This window comes from Sminthopsis crassicaudata, chromosome 5, assembly GCF_048593235.1.
Source record: "Sminthopsis crassicaudata isolate SCR6 chromosome 5, ASM4859323v1, whole genome shotgun sequence".
Taxonomy (NCBI): domain Eukaryota; kingdom Metazoa; phylum Chordata; class Mammalia; order Dasyuromorphia; family Dasyuridae; genus Sminthopsis; species Sminthopsis crassicaudata.
The window spans coordinates 39842249-39866063 of record NC_133621.1 but is presented as its reverse complement, the minus strand read 5'-3'; the positions used below and the strand labels follow the sequence as shown (position 1 = coordinate 39866063).

At 39.0% G+C, this 23815-nt stretch overlaps 1 protein-coding gene across 1 annotated transcript in view; it reads right to left on the bottom strand.

Moving 5' to 3' along the window:
- Positions 1-23815, bottom strand: part of SLC6A20 (solute carrier family 6 member 20) — a 54188-nt gene that overhangs the window by 10869 nt on the left and 19504 nt on the right. The window contains exons 3-7 of the mRNA XM_074271329.1: positions 22057-22148; positions 8964-9191; positions 6009-6119; positions 2461-2702; positions 663-825 (exon numbers count right to left, since the gene is read on the bottom strand). Of these exons, the coding sequence (XP_074127430.1) occupies positions 663-825; positions 2461-2702; positions 6009-6119; positions 8964-9191; positions 22057-22148 (836 nt within the window). The remainder of the gene's footprint in view (positions 1-662; positions 826-2460; positions 2703-6008; positions 6120-8963; positions 9192-22056; positions 22149-23815) is intronic.

Here is a 23815-nt window from a genome sequence, read left to right as displayed (position 1 = left end):
AAAGAGTCTACGGGTATGTAACGTTGTATATATTGTCAGATTTACTTAGTTAATTTTGCTCCCCAACCCTTATTGTTGTTTTTTGTTCTTTGTCACAGAGGAGACTTCTCTGGATAGGGAAGAAAGTAAGTGAGTGACATATATACATATTAAGCTGACAAAAATATATATAAAGTTTTTGAGGGTGGGGCAATTGGAATTAAGGGACTCGTCCAGGGTCACACAGAGAGTAAGTGAGAAATGTGTAAGGCTGGATTTGAACTCAGGTTCTCCTGGTTCTAGGACAAGAGTGTTAGCCACTGTGCCATTGAGCCTGCCCTGATTTTTTGCCCTGAGACAATTGGAGTTAAGTAACGTGCCCAGGGTCACACAACTAGGAAGTGAGATCTGATTTGAACCCAGGTCCTCCTGACTTCAGAGCTGATGCTTTATCCACTGTGCCACCTAGCTGTCCCATAGCCCTAATTTTTTTTTAAAGAATGATATTAGTGGGAAATAGTAAGTCTTTCGTGATTCTTGAGCACAGAATCAATCACTTGAGCTCATGGTCAATGAGCTCACTTTTTCAGAGATGAGTATGAGGTCTCTGATTTATTTTGCTGCAAAGGTGTTATAGGGAAAAAAAAGCAAAAAAACATAGAAGCTGAATCAGCAATACTTACAGTATTTAGCTCTGATTCCAAACTACAGTTTTTAATCTGGGGGAACAGTTCACTGTATTCCTTTGGGTAGGCAGATGCCAGGTGATCTTTCATCTCCTCCAGGTTTCCCGGGGTCAGAAAGCCCTCTTCAAGGTCAAAAGCATTGGTCAGCAGCAAGATGACCCTGGGGAGTCAAGTTTACTGTGTCAGTTGCCACTTATGAGAACGTGATCAATCCCATTGTAGTGGAAGAGTTTGACTTGCAATGCTGGAGAAGATAAAAAAAGACCTTTTGCTGCAACATCACCAGTCTTCTCTATTTTTGTAGTGGGGAAAAGGATGATGTGTGAGTTTTATATGCTCCCCCTGCGATTGGCTTTTTGTCTTATTTAGATAAGAAGTCCCTTCAAAATGCAGGGACTTTTGTGTTATGTGTCTAGGAGGCACAGTCCCCATCCTCCCCCTTATAATGGCTTATTATCAAGAGCTCTGGCAGGTTTACTGAATTATAGTTTGGGTTGGAAGGACTTCAGAGGCCATCTGACTCAACCCTCTTATTCTCTCCATGAGATGCTGGTGCCCAGGGAGTTCAATGTCTTGTCTAAGGTCACACAAGTGATAAGTATAAGAAGTAAGAGGAATCCAGCCCCTGGGCTCAGAAAGGAAGGGGGTGTTTGGTACGTATAAGATACATTGAAGACAGAGTTTGGGGAAGTAGAGGAGGTGGAGAGACGGGAGACCAGGGAATTGCAAGGGGATAAAGTTTGGAACAGATGATTTAGGGAGTGAGGGGACTACAGCGGAGAGAAAGTGGCGTGGAGGGTGCGAGATGTCAGCAACAAGGATCCAGACCGATGGAGTACACTTTAGAAAAGGTAGTTGTTGGGAGGAGAGTCCGACAGTGGTCACGGGACACATGGAGCAAGCCAACTGGCCCTGTATGCCAAAGACTGGGAGAGGAGTAGCTAATTCTGAAGAGCATCCCAGGTGACAGGGCCTCTTTAGGAGAAGCTTAGGATTCATTGAACCCCAGAAGATAGAAAGGATGTGAGGGGAACACAGAGGGACTTGGAGATAGACTTTGTTAATAGAATGGAAGCACCCCGAGGGCAGGGACTGTTTCATTTTCGTAGCTGTATCCTCATCTAGCTTAGTGCCTGACACACTGATTGGGAAGAAGCTTGTCCTGGTAGAGACAGCACCGGACTTGGAGGCGGTAAGACTGGATTCCAAATCCCAGCTGAGTTACTGATGTTGAGCAAATTACTCTCTAGTTTCCTCACTTCAAAAATGAAGGGGCTAGACCTAATGACCTCATAAAGTTCCTTCTAGATCCAAATCTCATGATGCTAAATTGTTTAACAATGAAGGGGAGTCCAGAGGGTTCAGTGGAAGGACAAAGAGGAAGAGAGAAAGGGAAGACCAAAGTTGAGTTTACTATCATCATGGAGACTGGCAAGGGGACAGTGTTAGAGGTCTGAGACAGAATAATGTAGTGAAAAGAATACTGGATTGGGAATCAAGTACCTGGCTTGAAATCCAGAATCTATTACATATTAACCATGTGACCTTGGGCAATATAAATTCAAACACTTACTAACCCTGGGCAAATCACTTAAGCTCTTTGTGCCTTAATTTCCTCATCTTTAAAATGGGTAAAGTAAATCCAGTGGCCTCCAACATTCTTTCCATCTTTAAATTTATTATGATCTTAAGTCACTGGACCTCAGTTTACTAATCTGAAAAATAAATTGCATTAGATAGATAGCCTCTGAAGGTCTCTCCTTCCTTCAATCTATGACCTATCCATCATTCTTACTTATTGATGCAGCTCTCGTAGTTGAAAGTGGCCTTGAAGCCATAGATGGAGAACGTGACGATACTGGCAAAGATGGACGTGGAACTGTTAATCAGGGACACAATGATGGCATGCTTCTGGCAATTGTTGGACGGCTCATTGTAGCTGGCAAAGGCAATCAGGCTGCCAAACCCGAGGCCAAGAGAGAAGAAGATCTGTGTGGCCGCATTGATCCAGGCTTTGGGGTTCATTAACTGCTCTAGCTGAAAAGTCAAAGAGGGAGGAGAAGCTGATCAGAGCATAAGGAGACACTGGGGACTCAGGGTCTGTAACACAGGAATAGGTTAACAAGCTGTTACTAAATGCTTTACTACGTGCCAGGCACTGTACCACTGAAGATGCAAAGAAAGGCCAAAAACCCACAATCCTCAAGGCAACATTGATACCCAATTACGACTGTTACTCAGACAGTTCACTCTAAATTTGGAAAGGAAGGTAGGGGACAGATTTTGGAGAGCTCTCAATTCCAGAATGGGGAATTTATATTTTATCCTAGAGAAAAATGGGAACCACGGAAGATTTTTGAGTAGGGGAGTGATGTGGTCAGATCAATGGCAGTAGTATGGAGCGTGGATTAGCAAAGAAGAGACTGGGAATGGAGACCAATTATGAAACCCTTCAAATAGTGCAGGTGAGATGGGATAAGGACTTGGATTAGGGAAGGAGCAATTTTGAAAGGAAAGAAGAGGATGGATATGAGAGATGCACTAGAGGTAGAATGAGGAGGGTTTGGTCATGCATTAAACAGGGGATGGTCCCATACACAGTCAAATTCTCCTACAAATCTCCCTCCATGTACCTGTCTGCTTCATCATGGATCATAATTAGCAAGTGAGAGATAGAAAGGGATTGAACAACAGGTTTCTGGATAGAGGAGAGAAAGACAGAATAATTACAGTGATAATAATAACTCATCTCTATAGTTGTAATCTTTATAGAGTATTTATAAGAACATAATCTAATAGATTTGGTAGTTGAAGAGATAATAGAGGCCATCAAATCTGATTCGCTTATTTTGCAGATGGGGAAACTGAGTGAGAGAGTGACAGTTTATTCTATTTTATCACTGAGAAGACTAAGACCAGAGATATTAAAAGACTGGCCTAGATGAAACAGCTAGAAAGTGACAGACTAGAGCACATATCCAGAGCTTTTGATTCTAAGCTCTAGGCTCTTTCCACTATGCTTTTCTCATCTGTCTCCAACTACAATGAAGCTAGAACCCATAGTAAGTAGAAGATTTATGTTCTAGGATTCAGGAGACAGTCCTCACTACCTTACCACTGATCTTGGCTCTCCAGAGCAGAATGGAACTATGGGAAGCTCCTTTTCTTGGGGCTTTATATTCCAAAGGGAGGGTCTGGATCAATTATGATAAACATAACTCTACTCAGCAGTACAGTGATCCAAGATAATCCCAATAGACTTAGGATGGAAAATGTCATCTGCATCCAGAGAAAGAATTATGGAGACTTGAATTCAGATCGAAGTACACTATTTTCCCCTGTTTTCCCCCTTTTTCTTTCTCATGGTTTTTTGTTCTGATTTTTCTTTTACAACATGAGTACTATGCAAATACGTTTTAAAAGATTGTATGTATATATATATATATATATATATATATATATATATATATATATATATATATATATATATATACCTATATCAGATTGCTTGCTGTCTTGGGGAGAGTAGAGGTAAGGGAAAAAGGAAAAATTTGGAACTCAAAATCTTACAAAAATGAAAGTTGAAAACTCTCTTTACACGTAATTGGAAAAATAATATACTGTTGAGAAAAAAAATAAACCAATGGGAGGATCTGCTAAAAACAGGGTAATATGAAAATAAAATCAGGCTGCCTTGTGAAATAAAGAGTATATTGGCAGTGGCCAGATAATGAAATAGAATATCACCAACAATGTTATGGAGAGGACTCCTACTTTGTGCAGGAGCTGAACCAGGGGCTAGCTCGCTTGCCAAGGATTCCTGTACTTTGAGAATAAGTTTTGAACAGGATGATCTGTGAGCTTTCTTCCAAATTCATAGTGCTATGATTCTCACCTGATCTCTGCACAGAGGAGAGGGGTCATAGTAGCAAGAATAGATAGAAGTTACGTAGTGCTTTCAGGTTTGCAAAGCATTTTATATGTGTTTTCTCATTTGGTCCTTACAACTACCATGGGAAGTTGGTGCCATGACTGTCTTTTTTACAGATGAGGAAACTGAGGCTGGGACCAAGTGAGTGACTTCCTCAAGTTCATACAGCTGGTAAGTGTCTAAAGCAGGATTTCAACTCAGGTCTTCCTGAGTCCAGGTTCCACAGTCTATCAATCACTAATCACTTAGTTATCTAGGGAAGGACTAGACATAAAACCACATCCGTGAGGTTTGGGTTGGGCTCCTCTTCTATTTCCTATATCCTCTCTCTTTTAGCCCCATGACATACAATATTCATGTAACCATGATAATATGGTGGAAAGATCACTGGACTTGGGTGTCAGAAAACCTGGATTCATTGCATTTTCCTAGTTCTGTTTCCTCATCTGAAAACAAGAGAGTTGGACTAGACTATCTATGGTCCATTCAAAGCTTTAAGTCTTAGGAACCTGTGATTATTTATTTTCTAACTCCTCCATTTGTTGAATGTCCCAGACAGAGGGGGCTGAAGAAAGCAGAGAGGGCTTCTCTCTCCCTAGAGTCTTAAAATGGAAGCAAGCTGGCCCTTTATCCTTTGTTTATTGGGCCGACTGGCTTTTCAGCACCACAAATGATATTTAATATAATAAGAAGACAATAAAGATAGGAAGAGGCAGGGTTTGGAGGGGCTCTAAATGCTCAATATGATGTTTGATCTTGGAAACAACAAAGAACCACTCTAGAGGACTGAGTAGGAAGAGGATCAAAACACTTTAGTAGATGAGTGGAGATTGAATTAGAGGGAGAAAAGACTTGAAAAAGGAAGACTGACTGGAAGACCATTGCAGTAGCTTGAGCATGAGAATGTGAGGGCCTGCACCAGAGTGGTGAGAAAGGCATGTTTATGAGACGTGTTGTGCAGGTTAGAAACCACAAGTTTTGCCAATAGTTTGGATGTGCAGAGTAATTATGAGGAGATTGAGGATGATACCAAGGTTGCAATCCTAAGGGACTAGAAGGATGATGATGTCCTTGATTGAAACTGGGAAATTTGAGAAGGGGTGGGGTCTAAGGGCAAAGGCAATGAATTCTGTTTTGGACACGGTGAGTTTCAGATGCCTATGGAAAGTCCATTTCAAGATGTCCAAGTGGCAGTGGTGAATGAGACTGGGACTCAGGAGAAAGGTTAGGGCTGGACGTATAGAATTGACAATTACCTGTGTAAGGATACAAATACATAGGCAATACATAAAGAGAGGATAAAAATGGGTGCGTGTGTGTGTGTGTGTGTGTGTGTGTGTGTGTGTGTATATATGCATGGGGAAGGCGGACAACATGACTAAATATTAAAGGAAATGAAAGTTCATCCTTACCTTAGGCGTGAACATGTACATAAGGCCATTGGTGGCTCCATGCAGGGTAAGACCCCGAATCAAATAGATGATGAGAACACAATATGGCAGGGATGCAGTTACATACACCACCTACGGGAGCCAAAAGATCCAGGTAAACTTTTAGAGAAAGGAATCTCGCCCACCTCTCTATGATCAGTACCCAACCCTTTAGCAATTGGAGAGTAAATAGGGAAATAAAACCTAGTTGCGCCTCTAGTGAAGCCCTATTTGACCATGTAAATGTTACCTATAGAGTGAATTTTGGGCAACAAAGGTTTATTTCCCCAGAAACATAGAGAAACATCTAAGGTCTATTTGACTTCTGGTTTGGGTGATTTTCCTGTAGTAGTGGCCCCAGCAATCATGATGTAGTGGGTGGGACAGAGAATTTGGAGTTAGGAAGACCTGAGTTCAAATTCCACCTCAGACCCTTTCTAACTGAGTGAAGCTGGGCAAATCACTTAACTCTGTGCCTCATTTGCTATAGAATATAGGGTTTGGAGCCCATGGCTTCTAAAGTCCCTTCCCTAGAGTTAGAGTTAACCTATGACTTTATGAGAAACATTGAAGTAAGGGAAGCTCTATTACTAACAAGAATCTTCTGGGATGTTAACAGCCATAACATCCTAACAAATGAAATAGCTCATTAAATAAATCATTCTTATGTAATTTTAATAATAGCAACATTGTAAAAAATATAACAAATATAACAATATTGGGATGTTAACAATGGTCAAGAATCTATAGGGATCTTTGGATTTTCTTATATAAGGTGTTCTTAAAGTAAAATATCCCATTATGAATGTAAAATGTAGAGTTTGTGGATGGAGTTTACCCACGACTCTGAACTAAAACTGATCGCTGCTGTCTATTGCTGACGTCTATTGCTGACTGCTGCTGACTGCTATTGCCTGCTGCTGGCTGCTGCTGCTGACAGCTGTGTATATATATATATATATATATATATATATATATATATGTATATGTATATGTATATACATACATATACATATACATATAGTTATAATTAAGTTATATATAGCATATATACATAGTATATAATAGACATATATACATAGCATATAATTATGATGTTATATCTTATACATGCATACATTTATATAAACACACACACATAACCTTGCTACCATTTATATAGTACCAGGCACTATATAAAGCATTTTACAAATATTACCTTAGACTTCAACAACCCTGGCCAGTAAACACTATTATCATCCCCCATTTTACAGTTGAAGAAACCCAGGCAAACCCAGGTAGCAAGTGGGAAGGTGGATTTAAGTTTTCATGACTCCAGTCCCTCACTAATGTGTGATTAGAAATACTCAACACTCTTGACAACATCTAGTCCTCTCCGAGGAGCTCTCACTGCACATTTCTCTGCTTGCTGGCAGAATAGGAAGAAGTCTGCATCTATTATTTATCCTTATTTTATAGCTGAGCTGACTGAAGTTGACATAAATTAAACCCACATGAAGTCACATAAGCTTCTGCTTGATACTGAATGTGTGGAGAGTAGCCAGGACTGGATGTTATCTACTTAAAAGTTTTAAAGGGTAAAATAACGGCTGTGTTGACCAGAATCTGTCACCTTCCTTTGCTACAGTGCTAAAGTACATTCATGAAACAAAGCTTGCAAGAATGACCTTGGAGACTACCAACTAGTCTCCCTTTTGTTAAATAACATCACCAATTCCTTACATAAGGATGACTTAGTGATTCTGTGGAGGAAATCTATCCTGACTAGTCTAATGGAATTCTTAGGTGTGTTTGTAAATTTAATTTAAAGCTTTGAAAAGCCTCCGAATGGGTTCCACATCAATGGCAATTAGATTGCAGTTGCTATGGGACTGGAAATGTTTTGTCAGAACTGGGAAATTGGTTTCGATCTGGGAAATGGAACATTGGGATAAATTTTAGGCACTTCTGTTGAAGGAAGGCTAGAATGGTACCTCCCATAGACTTAATTAATTATTATTTGATGCATTTAATGACGTAAAAGAGGAGAGAACTATGAAAAAACTCTGTTTTATAGATGACCTAGAGATTCATACTGGAAAAAAAAAATCTCCAAAGAGATAATAATATGAGCTCTACATTATCTCCTTTGAGTCTTATAACTGCCCTTTAAAGTATGTAAAGCAGGTATTATTATCTCCATTTTACAGATGAAGAAAATGAGGACTAAACATGTTAAGTGACTTACCTATAGTTGCACACACCTAGTAAATATCAGAGGTAGATATGAACCTAAGACTTTTAGTTATTCAGTTTTTCTGGCTCCAAAGCATCTACTGACTACATGTGGCCAAATGTCACAATATGTGAGTACATTTTGGTTCCAAATTAGGTTGTTAAAGGAAATGATTGCTATTTGTGAGGTCACTTCACAGACAGCAATCATGTAGTTTCATAAAATTGTCTTTTCTGCCATTATAGACACAAAATAATGGGTTGAATAGATCACCCGTGTGGTCCAAAATATGACAGATCTTAGGTTCTTTCATTGTTTTTTGCATGATGGAATGGAGAAATTTAAGATATGTGGTTTTTAACTGAACCTTCTTAGTAGATGCTTCTTACCGGCTTTATTAGGTGAGGGTCTGGGTGACTGTCTATACCCTTGTGATCTATCAAGTCTGATTGCCTGGGGTCAGCTCACCCCTTGGACTTTTCTGAGTTGTTTAGAGAGATGAGTGTCACTTGTCTAGAGGTGGACATCTAGTTCAAATTACTCACTTTACAGCTGAGGAAACTGAGGCCTAAGAAGGTTCCCTTGCCCTTGGTCCCACAGATTGTGTGTATCAGAGAAAGGCTTTGAATTCATGCCTTTTGACCCTTTCCATTGCTAGATCATAGTCCCTCCCCTTTTGAGCCTTCATTCTGATATCGTGGGGTAACAGACACTGATCTTACCTTGCCAGTTGATTCTGTGCCCCTCAGAATGCACAGATATACCACCAGCCATGCTAAGATGAGACACAAGGCCTGCTCCCACTGGATGTACCCATTCTCCTGAATGGAGGGGGAGATGTTGAGGGTTTTCCGGTACCAGAAATACTGAGTTGATGTGGCTTTCTCACATTCTTCATCATAACCCGTGAGGTTACTGTTCACTGGGCAGGTAGACCATGGCAAAGGATCCTTTAAGATCAAAACAATTATTAAAGCACTAGGTAGTAAAAGAATGAAGGACTGACGAGGGAGAGGGGGGGTCAGAAAAGCAAATAGGAGGGAATTAAGCATTTATACAGCACCTTCTGTGTACCAAGCACTTTTCAAATATTACCTTACATCATCCTCACAATAAACCTGAGAGGTGGGTGCTGTGCCCCAGAGAAACTGTGTCCAACCAGTTAAGTGGTTTGCCCAAGGTGACACAATTAGTGTCTACCTGAAGTCCAATCTGAAGTAAAGTTTTCATGATTCTAGCCCCTGTGCTATATAAGAGCCAAGACCAAGAAGGAAGCTCAGAGGGAAGAAGGACAGGGAATTAGGGAATTAGGGAATCTAATCTTGGGAGGCAGAAGGTCAGAGGCCAAATCCAGCCAAACTCAGAAGGAAAACAGAGACAGGGGTGGACCATGGAGAAGAAGCAAAGTGTTCTGGTGGGAGAAAGATAAAGGCAGCGTATCTGTCAGTGATGGGAGGACCTGGCAAGAACCCCCAGCCATAGAGAGGCAAATGCAGGGGAGAGAACAGCAGTGTCTATTGCCAACAAGGGCAGATAAGCCCCCTGAAGGCCCTAACTATATCTGTAAACAAGTAATGGGGATTAGATTTTGGACTATCTCACGATCTAGTGCACTTGAGATGTTGGTACTAAGGGCTGTGGATCACTGCTTCCCTGGGCTAAATACTTGGACATAGTTGCCATTCCAACATTTTCTTTTCACCTTCTTCATTTTCCAGAGGGTAGAGTTCAAAACTTGTTTGTTCATGACCCAGAATGGCTTGAAATCATAGGGAAATACACTGGTAGGGAAGGCTTTCTACAAACAGGGGTTAATAACTCTCTTCCCCTTTTAATAACTGGAAGGAAGCTGAGAGAAACCTTGTTAATGAAGATAAGAAAACCAAGCTTTAGAGAGGTTCATTGACTTATCTGAGATTACATATTTTGTTACTTGAAGAGATTGATGGTTGCTTCCCTCTTCCCAGGGCAATTGGGGTTAAGTGACTTGTCCAGGGTCACACAGTTAGGGAGTGTTAAATGTCTTAGATCGGATTTGAACTCAGGTCCTCCTGACTTCAGGACTGGGGCTCTATACACACAAATCACACACACACGTATGTATGTATGTTTTATTAACCCAACTACACATTGGATGCACATTGGATAGAATGCTGCATCCAGAATCAGGAAAACATGAGTTCAAATTTTGTCTCAGATATGCCCTAGCTGGGTGATTCTGGGCAACCTCCTTAATTTCTCTTCCTTTATTCCTCCTTCACTCCCTCTTTTCCTCCTTCCTCCCTTCCTCCCCTCCTCTCTTCTTCCCTTCTTCCCTTCTTCCCTCCCTTTTGCATTCCTTTCTTCCTCCCTTCCTCTCTTCTTCCCTTCTTTCTTCCTTCCCTTTCTTCCTCCTTTCCTCCCCCCTTCCTTCCCTCCTTCCTTTCTTTTTTCCTCCTTTCCTCCCTCTCTCCTTCCTCCCTCCCTCCCTCCTTCCTTCCCTCCTTCCTTTCTTTTTTCCTCCTTTCCTCCCTCCCTCCCTCCCTCCTTTCTTTCTTTTTTCTTTCTTCCTTCCTTCCTTCCTTCCTTTTCTTTCTTTCTTTCTTTCTTTCTTTCTTTCTTTCTTTCTTTCTTTCTTTCTTTCTTTCTTTCTTTCTTTCTTTCTTTCTTTCTTTCTTTCTTTCTTTCTTTCTTTCTTTCTTTCTTTCTTTCTTTCTTTCTTTCTTTCTTTCTTTCTTTCTTCCTTCCTTCCTTCCTTCCTTCCTTCCTTCCTTCCTTCCTTCCTTCCTTCCTTCCTTCCTTTCTCTTTATGATACATACCCACAGAGTAAGACTATTAGATATTAGATCAAAAGGAATGAATTGATTAATCAGTTTTCTTACATAATTCCAAGTTGATATCCAAAATAGTTGGGCCAATTCACAGATCCACTATTACTTTATTGATGTACTTGTCTTCTCACAGCACATACAACATTTGTTCTTCCTGCCTTTTTTTTTGTCTTGTGTATGTGTGTGTGTGTATTTTGGCAGAGGTAATTGTAGTTGCATTTATAGAAATCTTACAAGTGTCTCAGTAAGTTAACTAATGCCCAGGGTCACACAGCTAGGAAGTGTTAAGGTGTGAGAATGAATTTGAATTCAGGTCCTCCTGACTTCAAGGCCTGTGCTCTATCTACTTTACCATATAGCTGCCCCTAGTTTGCATAATTTTGAAAACTTTGCTTATATACAAAGATGTGTTGTTATATGTTTAATGAGCAGTTCTTAGAGAAAGGGAGGGAAATACTCAGAGTATACTTTTACGTTTAATTTTCATTATTAACATTTTTTCCATCACTTTCTTATGTCTGTCCAGTAAACAACAACAACAATCACATGCTGGTTTATTGAGTTTATGGATTTCCACGGTGTAATGCTCACAAGGGAAACTTAATAATTATGTCTTCCAACCTTGTATGAGCTAACTCCAACATATCCCTATTTATATTCTTTGGCTATTTATCCATTGGAACTGGATGATGTCATATATTTCTATATATTTTGGATATCAAAATTTATTGATATTTGATTAAAATATTTTCCCACTTATCAATTCCTCTTCTTATTCGGTTCATTAATTTTGTTTATATCTTTTTAATTGGATTAACCAAAATTGCCTATTTTCTTCCTTTTGTAATATTTTTCTTTTATTTCTTTTATCACTTTTATAGATAAGAATTTTTTCTCAACTATAATTGGGAGAAGTGCCACCTCCTAATTTCCTTTCTCTCTCTCTCTCTCTCTCTCTCTCTCTCTCTCTCTCTCTCTCTCTCTCTCTCTCTCTCTCTCTCTTTCTCTCTCTCTCTCTCTCTCTCTCTCTCTCTCTCTCTCTCTCTCTCTCTGTCTCTCTCTGTCTCTGTCTCTCTCTCTGTCTCTGTCTCTGTCTCTCTCTCTCTCTCTCTCTCTGTCTCTCTCTCTGTCTCTCTCTGTCTCTGTCTCTCTCTGTCTCTCTCTCTCTTTCTCTTTCTCTGTCTCTCTGTCTCTCTGTATCTCTCTCTCTCTCTGTCTCTCTCTTTCTCTCTCTCTCTTTCTCTCTCTCTCTCTCTCTCTCTCTCGTTCTCTCTCTCTCTCTCTCTCTCTGTGTGTGTGTGTGTGTGTGTGTGTGTGTGTGAGATCTAATTTATAATTAAATCCCATGATTTTTTTAAGGTTATTGTGATATATGATGTCAGATGCTGATCTAACCTGATATCTACCAAATTACTTTCCACTTTTCTAGGAGTTCTTGTCAGCAGTTTCCAGCAGTTCTGCCTTCCCTCTATAATTTATGTTCTTGGTTTTTCAAATATTGGATAACTAGTTTTGATTGTTTGTTTCTTGATAATCCAGTATGTTCTGCTAATCAGCTATTTCTGTTGTTAATTTGGTTGTTGTTATTGTTGTTGTTTTAATGCAGTATCAAATCATTAATATGACTACTGTTGTATAATATAGTTTAATGGCTAGTAATGATATGTCCTTGTTATTCCTGTTTTAAATTTTTTTCTTTGAGATTTTAGACCTTTTATTATTTCAATTAAATTGTTATTGTTTATTAAATTAAATTGTTATTATCTTTAGTAATTTGATTAGTATAGCAATATCTCAAGGTTACTTTAGTTAGTCTCTTGATATTAGCATTTGGACAAACAGATTTTCCAATTATTTGTCTCCCTTCACTTATTTTTCTTGCCTTTTATTTTTTTTTAAATTCTGATTGTAATACTAAACAAAATTAAAATTTCCATATATGAAATAGAGCAAAAGAAGGAATTCTTTCAAAATATTTAATAAAATCAACATATACCTTTCAAAGCTGTTCAACTTGTTTTTGATTCTTTCTGGCCCTCTTTCTATTCTCTTCTATGAATTTAAAAAATACTTCAAAAACTCACTTTTTCTTTTTCTTTTCTTTACTATTTTTTTGGAGGTAGGGGAATCTATCTTTTTCTTTCCTCTTTTCTCTCCTCTACCAAATAAAAAAGAAAAGAAGAACAAAACTCTTATGCTAAACAGCCATAGTTAAGCAAAACAAATTCACACATTAGCCAAATACAAAAATCTGATTCCTATTCTCTTCTTTTATTTCAACAAAGAATGGTTTATAATTGCATTTATAGAAATCTTACAAGTGTCTCAGTAGGTTAACTGATGCATTTCTAGCATTTTTCTCTTGGTAAGACTATAGAAAAGCAGTGTTGAATAAATTATATAGAAAGTCTATCTTAAGTCCAGGAAGATCTGAGTATGAGTCTTCTCTTTCCTATCTCTCCCACCTCAGCCCCCCATATACATACATATTGGCTGAGTGGCCATGGGAAATTCATGGACTTTTCAATACTCTAGGCAACTCTCCAAGATTGTAAATTATGGAATTGTTTGAAGGAATTTTCTTAGTTGGGAGTTCCCTACATTAATGAAAACAAAGGGCCGTTCCAGGGGTGTATTGATAAATATTTCACAACTGGCTCTCTTAAAATATATGCTTTACATGTTTATACATTTAGTCTGCATTATTATCATTTTCCCATCTTTTTTCCACTGAAGCAGGTGAGGTTAAGTGACTTGCCCAGGGTCACATAACTAGAAAGTGTTATGTGTCTGAGGTCAAATTTGAACTCGGGTCCTCCTGAATTCAAGGCTGATGCTCTATCCACTGTACTACTTAGCTGCCCCTTCCCATCACTTTTTAAAGTCTAAACAATCAACAAAAGAATAAGTGAAGCCCTGATTTATAACATTTGCCAATATCTAAGGTGTAAATGTCACAATGAGGATTTAGCGATTAATTTTTTCTAACCATATGCTCATATGAAGCAGCAAGATGGTACAGTGGATAGCACTTGTGCCTGGAGTAGGAAGATGGGAGATCAAATCTGGCCTCAGATACAGAGTAGCTGTGTGACCCTGGCCAAGTCACTTAACCCTGTCTACCTCAGTTTCCTCATCTGTCAAATGAGCTGGGGAAGGAAATAGCAAACCGCTTTAGTATCTTTGCCAAGAAAACCCCAAATGGGGCCAGGAGTAGTCGGACACGACTAAAAACAGTTAAACTAAACAAAGTCATATAAACTGGCTTTAGCCTTCCTAGTTCATTCCCTATCTCTATAAATATTTTAACAGGATTTGTTTCATTATCAGTTTTTCTTGATTTTTGAAATATAAGCTATTTCTGTGGATTTATTTTGTGTCTTATATTCTGTCCCTCTTGAATACAACTTTCATTGGGAATCTGAAGGCTATATTACAATTTAATTTTTATTACTGGCTTGAGTCTCCACTCAGAAACTTACATTTAAGAAGGACAATGATGTGCTGGATAATTGATGAACTTTCAGAATGTGACCAGAATATCGAGGGATCCTGAGTTTATTATTATTTATCCTTCATTTTCTAAGAGATCTAATGATATTACATAGTGATATCTTGATTCATATGTAAACTAAATTTTAGTGAGGCAGAGTTGCACAAAGCCTCCCTCTCTCCCTCTGTCTTCTAAAGTCATCGAAGTCCATTGGCAAGATAAAAGTCAAGTTGACTTGACAAGAAACCTAGCTCAACTGTCTTTCTCTTCATTTCATCAAAATAAATTTCTCAAAGGTGGAATGTCTTTCAAGTGTCATAGACTGGACCCTCTTTAACTGAAAGTGTAGTCACTGGAATTGCCTTTCTTTCCCTATTCCAAGTACTTTAAGTTAAACCACCTAGACCCATAGACTTGAGCATCCCAATCCTTGATGCCTACAAGTTTGTCATTGTCCTCCACTCCTCACTCACACTCCTCTCACACATCCATCCATTGCCAAATGTTGCCATTCATGAAGCCCACTGTCAGTCATTTGAACCTCTTCCAAACGTTCCAAACCTGGCTCCTTTCTCCCTTTCCAGTCTTCTCATACCTTACTTCCCTCCATGTACTCTCTAGTCCAGCATATGGAATAGGCTGTTCCTCAAAGCTGAGGAACTCATCCCACATCCCACGTCTACAATGGATGTTCCCCCAGCCTGGAGTGCTCTGTCTCTTCATCTTCACCTCTTAGCTTCACTAGCTTCCTTCAAGAATTTCACTTTTTGCAGGGGGAGCCTAATCAAATCTCTCCCTCTGCTAATGCCTTTCTTTCTAGTTCTCTTCCATCAAATCTCAATACTGCCTCCCGCTCCACCTTCTAACCACTTTAAGATCTCAATACTCAAGGGGTTATCATCATCATCATCATCATCATCATCATCATCATCTTCTTCTTCTTCTTCTTCTTCTTCTTCTTCTTCTTCTTCTTTCTTTTTTTCTTCTTTCTTTGTTGTTGTTGAATTCTTCTTCTCCTTCTTCTTCTTCTTCTTCTTCTTCTTCTTCTTCTTCTTCTTCTTCTTCTTCTTCTTCTTCTTCTTCTTCTTCTTCTTCTTCTTCTTCTTCTTCTTCTTCTTCTTCTTCTTCTTCTTCTTCTTCTTCTTCTTCTTCTTCTTCTTCTTCTTTTCTTTTTCTTCCACCAAATGCAGATCATAGCCTCTTCTAACTCAGTAAAATACCTTTGAGTGTTTCTCTAGCTGAAAAATTACGATGAGGCTCTTTGAATTTAGACATGGTGACTCTAAGATAATAATCAGACGGTACATTTCTGTTTCTTTCCTATTTGAAGCATTTCCAGCATGGGAAAACCTTTCAGAATTTGCACTCTGGCAATGCTTCCAAGAAGGTCATGTTCACCCATGGACGTTCTGGTAAATGTTTAACAACTGACTCTCGGGGGGTGAAGGGGGGAATTAAAGTGTGCATGACACACTTAAGTATAATCTGCATTATTAGTGTTTCATCCATTACTTTCTTAAATCTAGACAATGAGCAAAACAATAAATTAATCCCTCACTTGTAGGTTTGCCAGTATTGAAGAGGCTCCAGGATACGCCTGCCTCCATCCCACCATGAAGAACAAGGGGAAAGTTTAATGCAGGTATATAGCTTCTGCATTTTTTAGAGAGCAGCCAATGCCAGTGTCTCAGCTCATCCCCTGGAGTTCACTGGGAAAGTGCATAAAACAGGAGCAGAGGCTGCTCGCACCTGGGTATGTCTTCAGATCCCTCCAGAATTATTTTTAAGGGAGCAATATAACTGTCCAGAGACACCCTCTCTTCTGCTGATCCCAGGTAGCCTAGCTCTCCCCAGACAGAGATGGATTTCCCCCATAGCCCTGGGGTGTTAGCCCCTCCCTAGGCCCCCAGGGTGTTGAAGTGCAAAATCTATCACTTTCTTCTGTCGTGTTCAAGATCAGTGAAGCAGAAATTCCAGATTCCTTTTCCTTTTCTCTCCCCTACCTCCGGGGCAGATATTCAAGTAGAATCTGTAGAACTGCCTAGAGCATAACATTAGCCCAGTTTCTGAGAGCTTGGAGGTTTGCAGAGTGATTTGTCACAACCCTGGGAAGCTATAATTGTAATTCTATTTCACAGAAGAAGACTCTGAAGTTCAGAGAGGTAAAAATGACTTGCTCAGATCTGCAAGGCTCTAACACAGGGCTTCAGATTTTCAGTGCTCTTAAAAATATTTTTCTAACTATGCTTCAAAAGACTGGATTTGCTTTGTAATCCTATGCATTGAAAAATATTATTCTGAGAAGGAATCCAACAGCTTCACCAAGGGTACATGATGCAAAAAAGGTTAAGAACTTCTGTCCTACACCATGCTGACTCTCAATAGTTCTTGTCAAGGAAAACACAGAGACTAATTCTAATAACAAACTTGCATTAGAGATGGAATTAGCTTAAACCCACATTCATCGTCATCAAAGCACATTTATGAAGCACCCTTTGGACAAAACAAGTAAACAGTGGTAGATCAAAGCAGATGATTCAGGGAATCGGAACAATAGGGATTTATAAAACAGCATGCCAAGGAAAAACAAGAAACTTCTCTGGAGTTCTAGCTAATTTCTAGTGAAGCTCATAAAGCTGTCATGTAGATAGCTGAATTCACACTATTTGAAAGTTATAATTATGTAAAATATGGTCATTGGTCCTAATCCGAATGGAATTAGGCAGCGTGAACTCGAATAATGCGTTTCTCAGGATTCACTGTTTATGCTCATTAAAACCTAACTCTAATTCCTCTAATTCAACACAGTAGGAGAGAGGTACATGGGTTCACTTACTGAAGGGTATTAGAAACTGGCATGCAAATCAGGATCTGCTTAGCCATGTCCCTTCCTCTCTCAGCACACTGCAGTTGGAGGGTACTAGATTCTTGAGGTGACAATTATTCTCACTGAAATTTCAGGGGGCAGGATTTGTCATTATCATTCAGCTCCAGACAGGAGCTATGGCTCAAGATACAACTGCCATGATCTTTTTGGTTAGTTTGTTCATTTTTTTCACTCATTTATTATCCATCTTTTCTCCCATTTCTTTTGCTTTTCCGTCTCCTTCGACTCCTACCATTAGCTATAATTTTTAAAAACAACTTATTACGAAGATGTATAATCAAGCAAAACAAATTTAAATACTGGTCGTTTAAAAAAGTAATGTGTCTCCATCTCTCCTCTGAGTCCATCATCTCTCTATCAGAAAAATAGATAGCAGGTTTCAGCATGAGTTTTCTAAATTGGAATTGGAATGATTTCATTGATCAAAATTCCTGTCTTTTTAAATTGTCTTTATGATATTTGGCTATTGTAAATATTATTCTCCTGCTTCTGCTCACTTTACTCTATGTTGGCTCATACAAGTCTCCCCAGGTTTCTTTGAAACTATTTTCTGCCTCATTTCTTAGCATGATAATATTCCATCACATTTGTATGTCATATCAGTGGCTGAAAGTTTATCCTAGGAATTTGGGGTTTCATGTTTTTTCTCCCAAGTGACTAGTGCATTTTTTCTACTCCTACATCACCCTCTGGTTCTAAGATATCTGAACAGTCGAAATCTCACACACAGCCTTCTGTGAAGTGTAGTTCAAATAATTTGCCCCAGTCAACAAGACTCCAAACATTGCAGGAATATGGAGTCCCTCCAAAAAAAGGACCCTGCTTAAGACTGACTGACTGAATAAATAAATATCAAAGTGACTCACAAATTCAACAATCTTCAGTGCTTGCAAGGTATGTGCTAAAGAGTACACAGTTTCTCAGAGTGGTATCATATTGTCATGAAATTTCAATTTAAAATTCTGTCTCCGCAAAAAGAGCTGTTCTAAATATTTCTACACCTATGAGTTCTTTCTTTGATATCTTTGGGGCCTAAATCCACCAGAAAAATCACTGGATCAAAGGCTATTCACAGTTTAAAGATTTAAATTGCTTTTCAGAATGGCCAGATTAGTTCATAACTCCACTAACACTGTTAATGTACTTCTTTTCCCTAAAAACCTTCCAGAATTTCTTTTCTTTTTTTTATATCAATTTTGCCAGTAGGTTGTTTTGTTTAGAATTAATCTCTTCCTTGATCTAGTCTCCCTCTTATTCTCTCTGTTCCCTTTTACCCTTTTCTCTTTTGTTTCCCTGTTGAGTAAAATATATTTCTTTACCAACTATATGGATATATATTTCTCTTGCTGAGATTAAAGTTCAAGTGTTATTTACTCTCCTTTCCTCTTATTTCTTGTATATAGACTTCTACTTGTACACTTCGATCATGTGACATAATTGTCCCCATCTCTCCCAACCTCCAGAGTGTGTTCCTTTTTTTCCCTTTCCCCCCTTCTTTTAAAAATAATCAAAACATAACACAGACTTTCTCAGGATTTCTGATTATCAGGACACATATACCATCTCCTCATATTCAAATGTAAACAGTTTATCCATGTTTTGTTCCTTAAAATTGTTTATTCATGTTTAATATTTTATGTTTCTCTTGACTCTTGGGTTTGCCCTTCAAAATTCTTACACAGCTCTGGTCTTTTTATGACCAATACTTGGGAGTTTTCTATATCATTAAAGACCAATGTCCACCCTCTCCCCCATCAATAGAATTGCATTCAGTTTAGCTGAGTAACTTTCTCTTGGTTGTAAATCTATATCCTTTGCCTTGTGAAATATTGTATTCCAAGTTCTCTACACCTTTACCATGGAAACTGCTAAATCACATATAATCCTAACTATGGCTCCTCAGTACTTAAATTCTCTCTTTTAGACAGCTTCCAGTAGTTTTTCATTGATCTGGAAGCTCTAGATTTTGACTATTATGTTCCTAAGAATTTGGGATTTCATGTTTTGTGGTTTTTTTTTCAAGTGACTAGTGTATTTTTTTCTATTCCTACATCGCCCTCTAGTTCTAAGATATCTGGACAGTCACAAATCTCACACACAGTCTTCTGTGAAGTGTCAACAAGACTCTAAACATTGCAGGAACATGGAGTCCCTCCAAAAAAGACCCTACTAAGGACTGAGTGACTGAATAAATAAATATCAAAGTGACTCACAAGTTCAACAATCTTCAGTGCTTGCAAGGTATGTGTTAAAGAGTACACAGTTTCTCAGAGTGGTATCATATTGTCATGAAATTTCATTTTGAGTCAGTGGACCAATGTAAAGCTTAAAGATAGGGCCAAAAAATTGCCTTCAGAATGGCTAATTTCTTTCTTGAGGGTCTTTGCAAATGGAAACTCCAATCGACCAAGACTCCACATTGGCAAAGAAATAATAGCTGCTATATTTTGCTATATGGTTATTAAATTAAATTATTATCTTATAATAGAGATAGTATCTTCTTATTTGATCTCTACCACAGTCTATGAGATACAAAGGGCAAGTATTATTAATCCCATTTCATAGATAAGAAAACTGAGACTCAAAGAGATCAAGGAACTTACCTAAAAATAGTGGATCTAGGACTTTAACCCAGGTCTTCTAACTCTAAATCCAGTGTGATTTCTATTATATGTTGTTGCCCAAGAATTTAGAGGATCATGGATCTCAAGGGGAAAGCGACTTCAGAAGCCACCTAGTCTAACCTCATTTTAGAGATGAGAAAACTGAGGTTCCGTATGATGAGCTCACTTTCATATAACTAGAGATTCATTTTTCATTCCATTTTATTTTCACTTTTGAATTCTCCCTTCTCCTCCACTCACTGAGAAGTAAAAACATCAACCCCCACCAAAAAAAAATCCAACAACCAAGAAGTATTACAAATAGTTATGCAAAGCAGATGTTCTCATTAGCCATGTTAAAAAAAACTTTAAAGAAAGAAAAGAAAAAGAAAAAAACGAATATATATTTCAGTATATATTCTGAGTCCATCATCTCTCTGTCTGGAAGTGGATAGCATATTTCAACCAGGGGTTCTCTGGAATTGAGTTTGGTTTGACTTGTTGATCAGAATCCCTTAGTCTTTCAAAGGTGGTTATCATGATGACACTGTTATTACATAAAACTATCCTCCTCTTTCTGTCCACTTTGCTCTGTATCAATCCACATAAATCTTCATGAGTTTCATTGAAACCATGCCCTTCATAATTTCTTATAGCACAATAGTATTCCATCACATTCGTATGTCACAATTTGTTGAGCATCCACCCCCAATTGATGAATGCCCCCTCAGTTTCCAATTCTTTGCTACCAAAATAAGAGCCTCTATCACATTTTGGAACACGTGAGTCTTTCTCCTCTTTCTTTGATCTCTTTCGGGTATAGATCTAATAGTACCACTTGACCAAAGGGACAAATATATAGAATCTAAATATGGATTTTTTGAGGATTTTTAGACACTGCAAGGCTCAAGGCTCAAGACAGAGATGTCAAACCATGAATCTGTGATTGCCCAAATCTCACTATGGCCAAAGACTGCTCCACTTTGTCCTAGAGCAGACCTGAAGGAAGCTTCCTTCCTTCCAAGTGACTGTCATATTGTGTTTCCTGTTCTCTATTTCTTTTCTGGGTGAGAAGAGGGAAAAAAAAAAGGAAGGAAGACACTGGAGTGCCTTGTGCTGTACCTGGAGTCAAGAAAATCTGCATTCAAATCCTCCCTTTTACTCGTTTTTTAAGCAGCCAACATCTAAATCCTACTTTCTACTCCGTAAGATGGGGATAACACCCACATCCCAGAGTTACCATGAGGCTCCAGTGAGAGAATAGATGTGAAAGACTTCATCTTTGAAACACTATATAAATGCACGTCACTATCATTGTTACCATAGGAAACCTTGAGTTGATCATCACACTGAACATCAGGAATAGGAGTCAGTATCAAGGGAGAGAAGTCAAGAGCAGAAGTTCAGTCGGAGAAAGGAAAGCCTATGCTCAGACCAGAAGGAGCTCACCGAAAGGGAAAATGATCTCTCTGGGGACTGGCTTTGACTCTGGGAGGGGGCAGAAGAGAGAAGAAGCCCATCTTACCCAAAGTCAGAAAACAGAGAATGAAGACAAGAAGTGATCTTCACATCCCTTTGATGATCGAAATTGATTACATTTTCCAGATATCCTCTTATAAAGATTCACCCTGCTCCCCTTTATATATTTATATATTCTTTATGGAACCATATTCAGGGATTTAACACCAGTGAATCTCCAGAATTTATGGAAAAAATAAAAATGTAACTATGTGGAAGGAGACTTCCTATGGGGACCTAACCACCTTCAAGTGGAGACCCTTCTCCCACCACTCCCACCTCGATCCCTCCCCTCATTACATTGCATTTTGCCCTCAGCTTGCTGCAATGTAAGTTTTAGAGTATTCTTCCTCTGCTGCTGCTAATGTAGTAATGCTATTCAGATGAATGTTATGTGGCTCATTTTCCTGTGCCTCCTTTTCCCCCGGCAGCAAACCAGGGACCCCAATCTCAGCCTCCGTGAGCCTTTGGTTTAGTGCATCTCCCAAAGCCTCCCCGGTTACCTGGAATGAATGGAAGAGATACCAAAAGGCCCAGGCGTTAATCACATTGTAGTACATGGAGAGGAAGAAGGAGACCATCACACTGGCGATGCCTGAAAGCAAGACCAAAGACAAAGCATGACGGGAGTTTTCTGTTCTGCAGGTGTGATGGCGGCTACGTGCAAGGAGCTGGTCCTTTGCTGCCCATGGAGACCCCGCATAAATCCTGGGCTCCAGCCAAAGCAGGCTCCCCTTACTCCAAGCATGGCTTGTGCATCCTTATTTTGTAAGGCAGCGCTATTCCCACCATTTCCCTTCCCTTGCCTCTCCTCCTCTCTCCTCCACAGCATCATTTCTTTACATCTTCCTCCTCCATGCAGTCTGATCATCCCACTTCATGACAACATCTAGAACCACTGTCTCACTGGACGTTTATATATCTGGCATTCTCAGTTCACTTTTTACATGTCATATGACTACATTTCTAGAGCTGGAAAGGACACCAGAGACCATCTAATCCAACCCTCTCATTTTACAGTTTGGGAAACTGAGGCACAATGATGTCAAGTGACTTGCCCCAAATCATAGGCAGGATTTGAGCTCAGCCCCTCCGACTCTGGAGATTTGCATTGTATCATGTCTCATCTTCCCACTGAGATAATGAATTTTTGGTACACAGTCTCTGTCTTGCATTTCTTCATATCCCCTAATACCCTGAATGGTGTCTTATGTATAGTAACCCAGCAGGTGCTTAATCAATATGTGTTCATTGAAACCATGAACAATTTTCCTCATATTATTAAAGGAATAGTTGGTGAGCGTTTTTAGGAAGAAAAGCAGTGACCACTAAGAGCCAACATGGCTTCATCAAGAAGTAACTTCTGTACCTCAATTTCCTCATCTTTAAAATGGGAATAATAACAATCCTCACATAATTGTGGTGAGGATCAAATTAGTTAACATATGTAAAGCTCTTAGTGAGCCTTAAAGCCTATATAAAATTAGCTATTATTATAATTACCATCCTCATTATTCCTGTTGCATTTGTGACTTGTTCAGACAAGTCCAACTCATCATGACCCCATTTGGGATTTTCTTGGCAAAGATAATAGAGTGCCTTGCCATTTCCTTCTCCATCTCATTTTATGATGAGGAAATTGAGCAAATAGGATGAAATGACCTGCTTGTTAAGTATATAAAACTGGATTTGAACTCATGAACATGATTCCAATTCTAGTGCTCTTTCCACTGTTCCGCTCAGCTGCTCTCATTTGGTAACGTTACTAAACACTCAAAGTATTACCAGAATTTCAGGAAAACATTTGACAAAGTTTTACCTCCTATTCTTATGGACGAGATGGAAAGAAATGGGCTGGATGATAGCACAGTTAGGCAGATTTAAATTTTGAATCCAACATGTGGTGAGTAATTGCTTCTTATTAAGGATTCTAGAGGAGTGCTCCAAGTCTATCTTGAGTCCCATTCTATTCAACTTTTTTTTTTGCAAGGCAATTGGGTTAAGTGACTTGCATAGGGTCACACAGCTAGTAAGTGTTAAGTGTCTGAAGCTGAATTTGTCCTCAGGTCTCCCTGATTCTAGGATTGGTGCTCTCTCCACTGCACCATCTAGCTGCCCCTCTATGCTACATTTTTTACCAATGACTTGGATGAAGGCAAGACATATCATGCTTATTCAATTTAAAGGAGAAGCAAACATGTTGGATAATAAAACCAGAGGAACTAGTGGGGCAGTCAAATAGAGTGAAGCTACAATTATGAA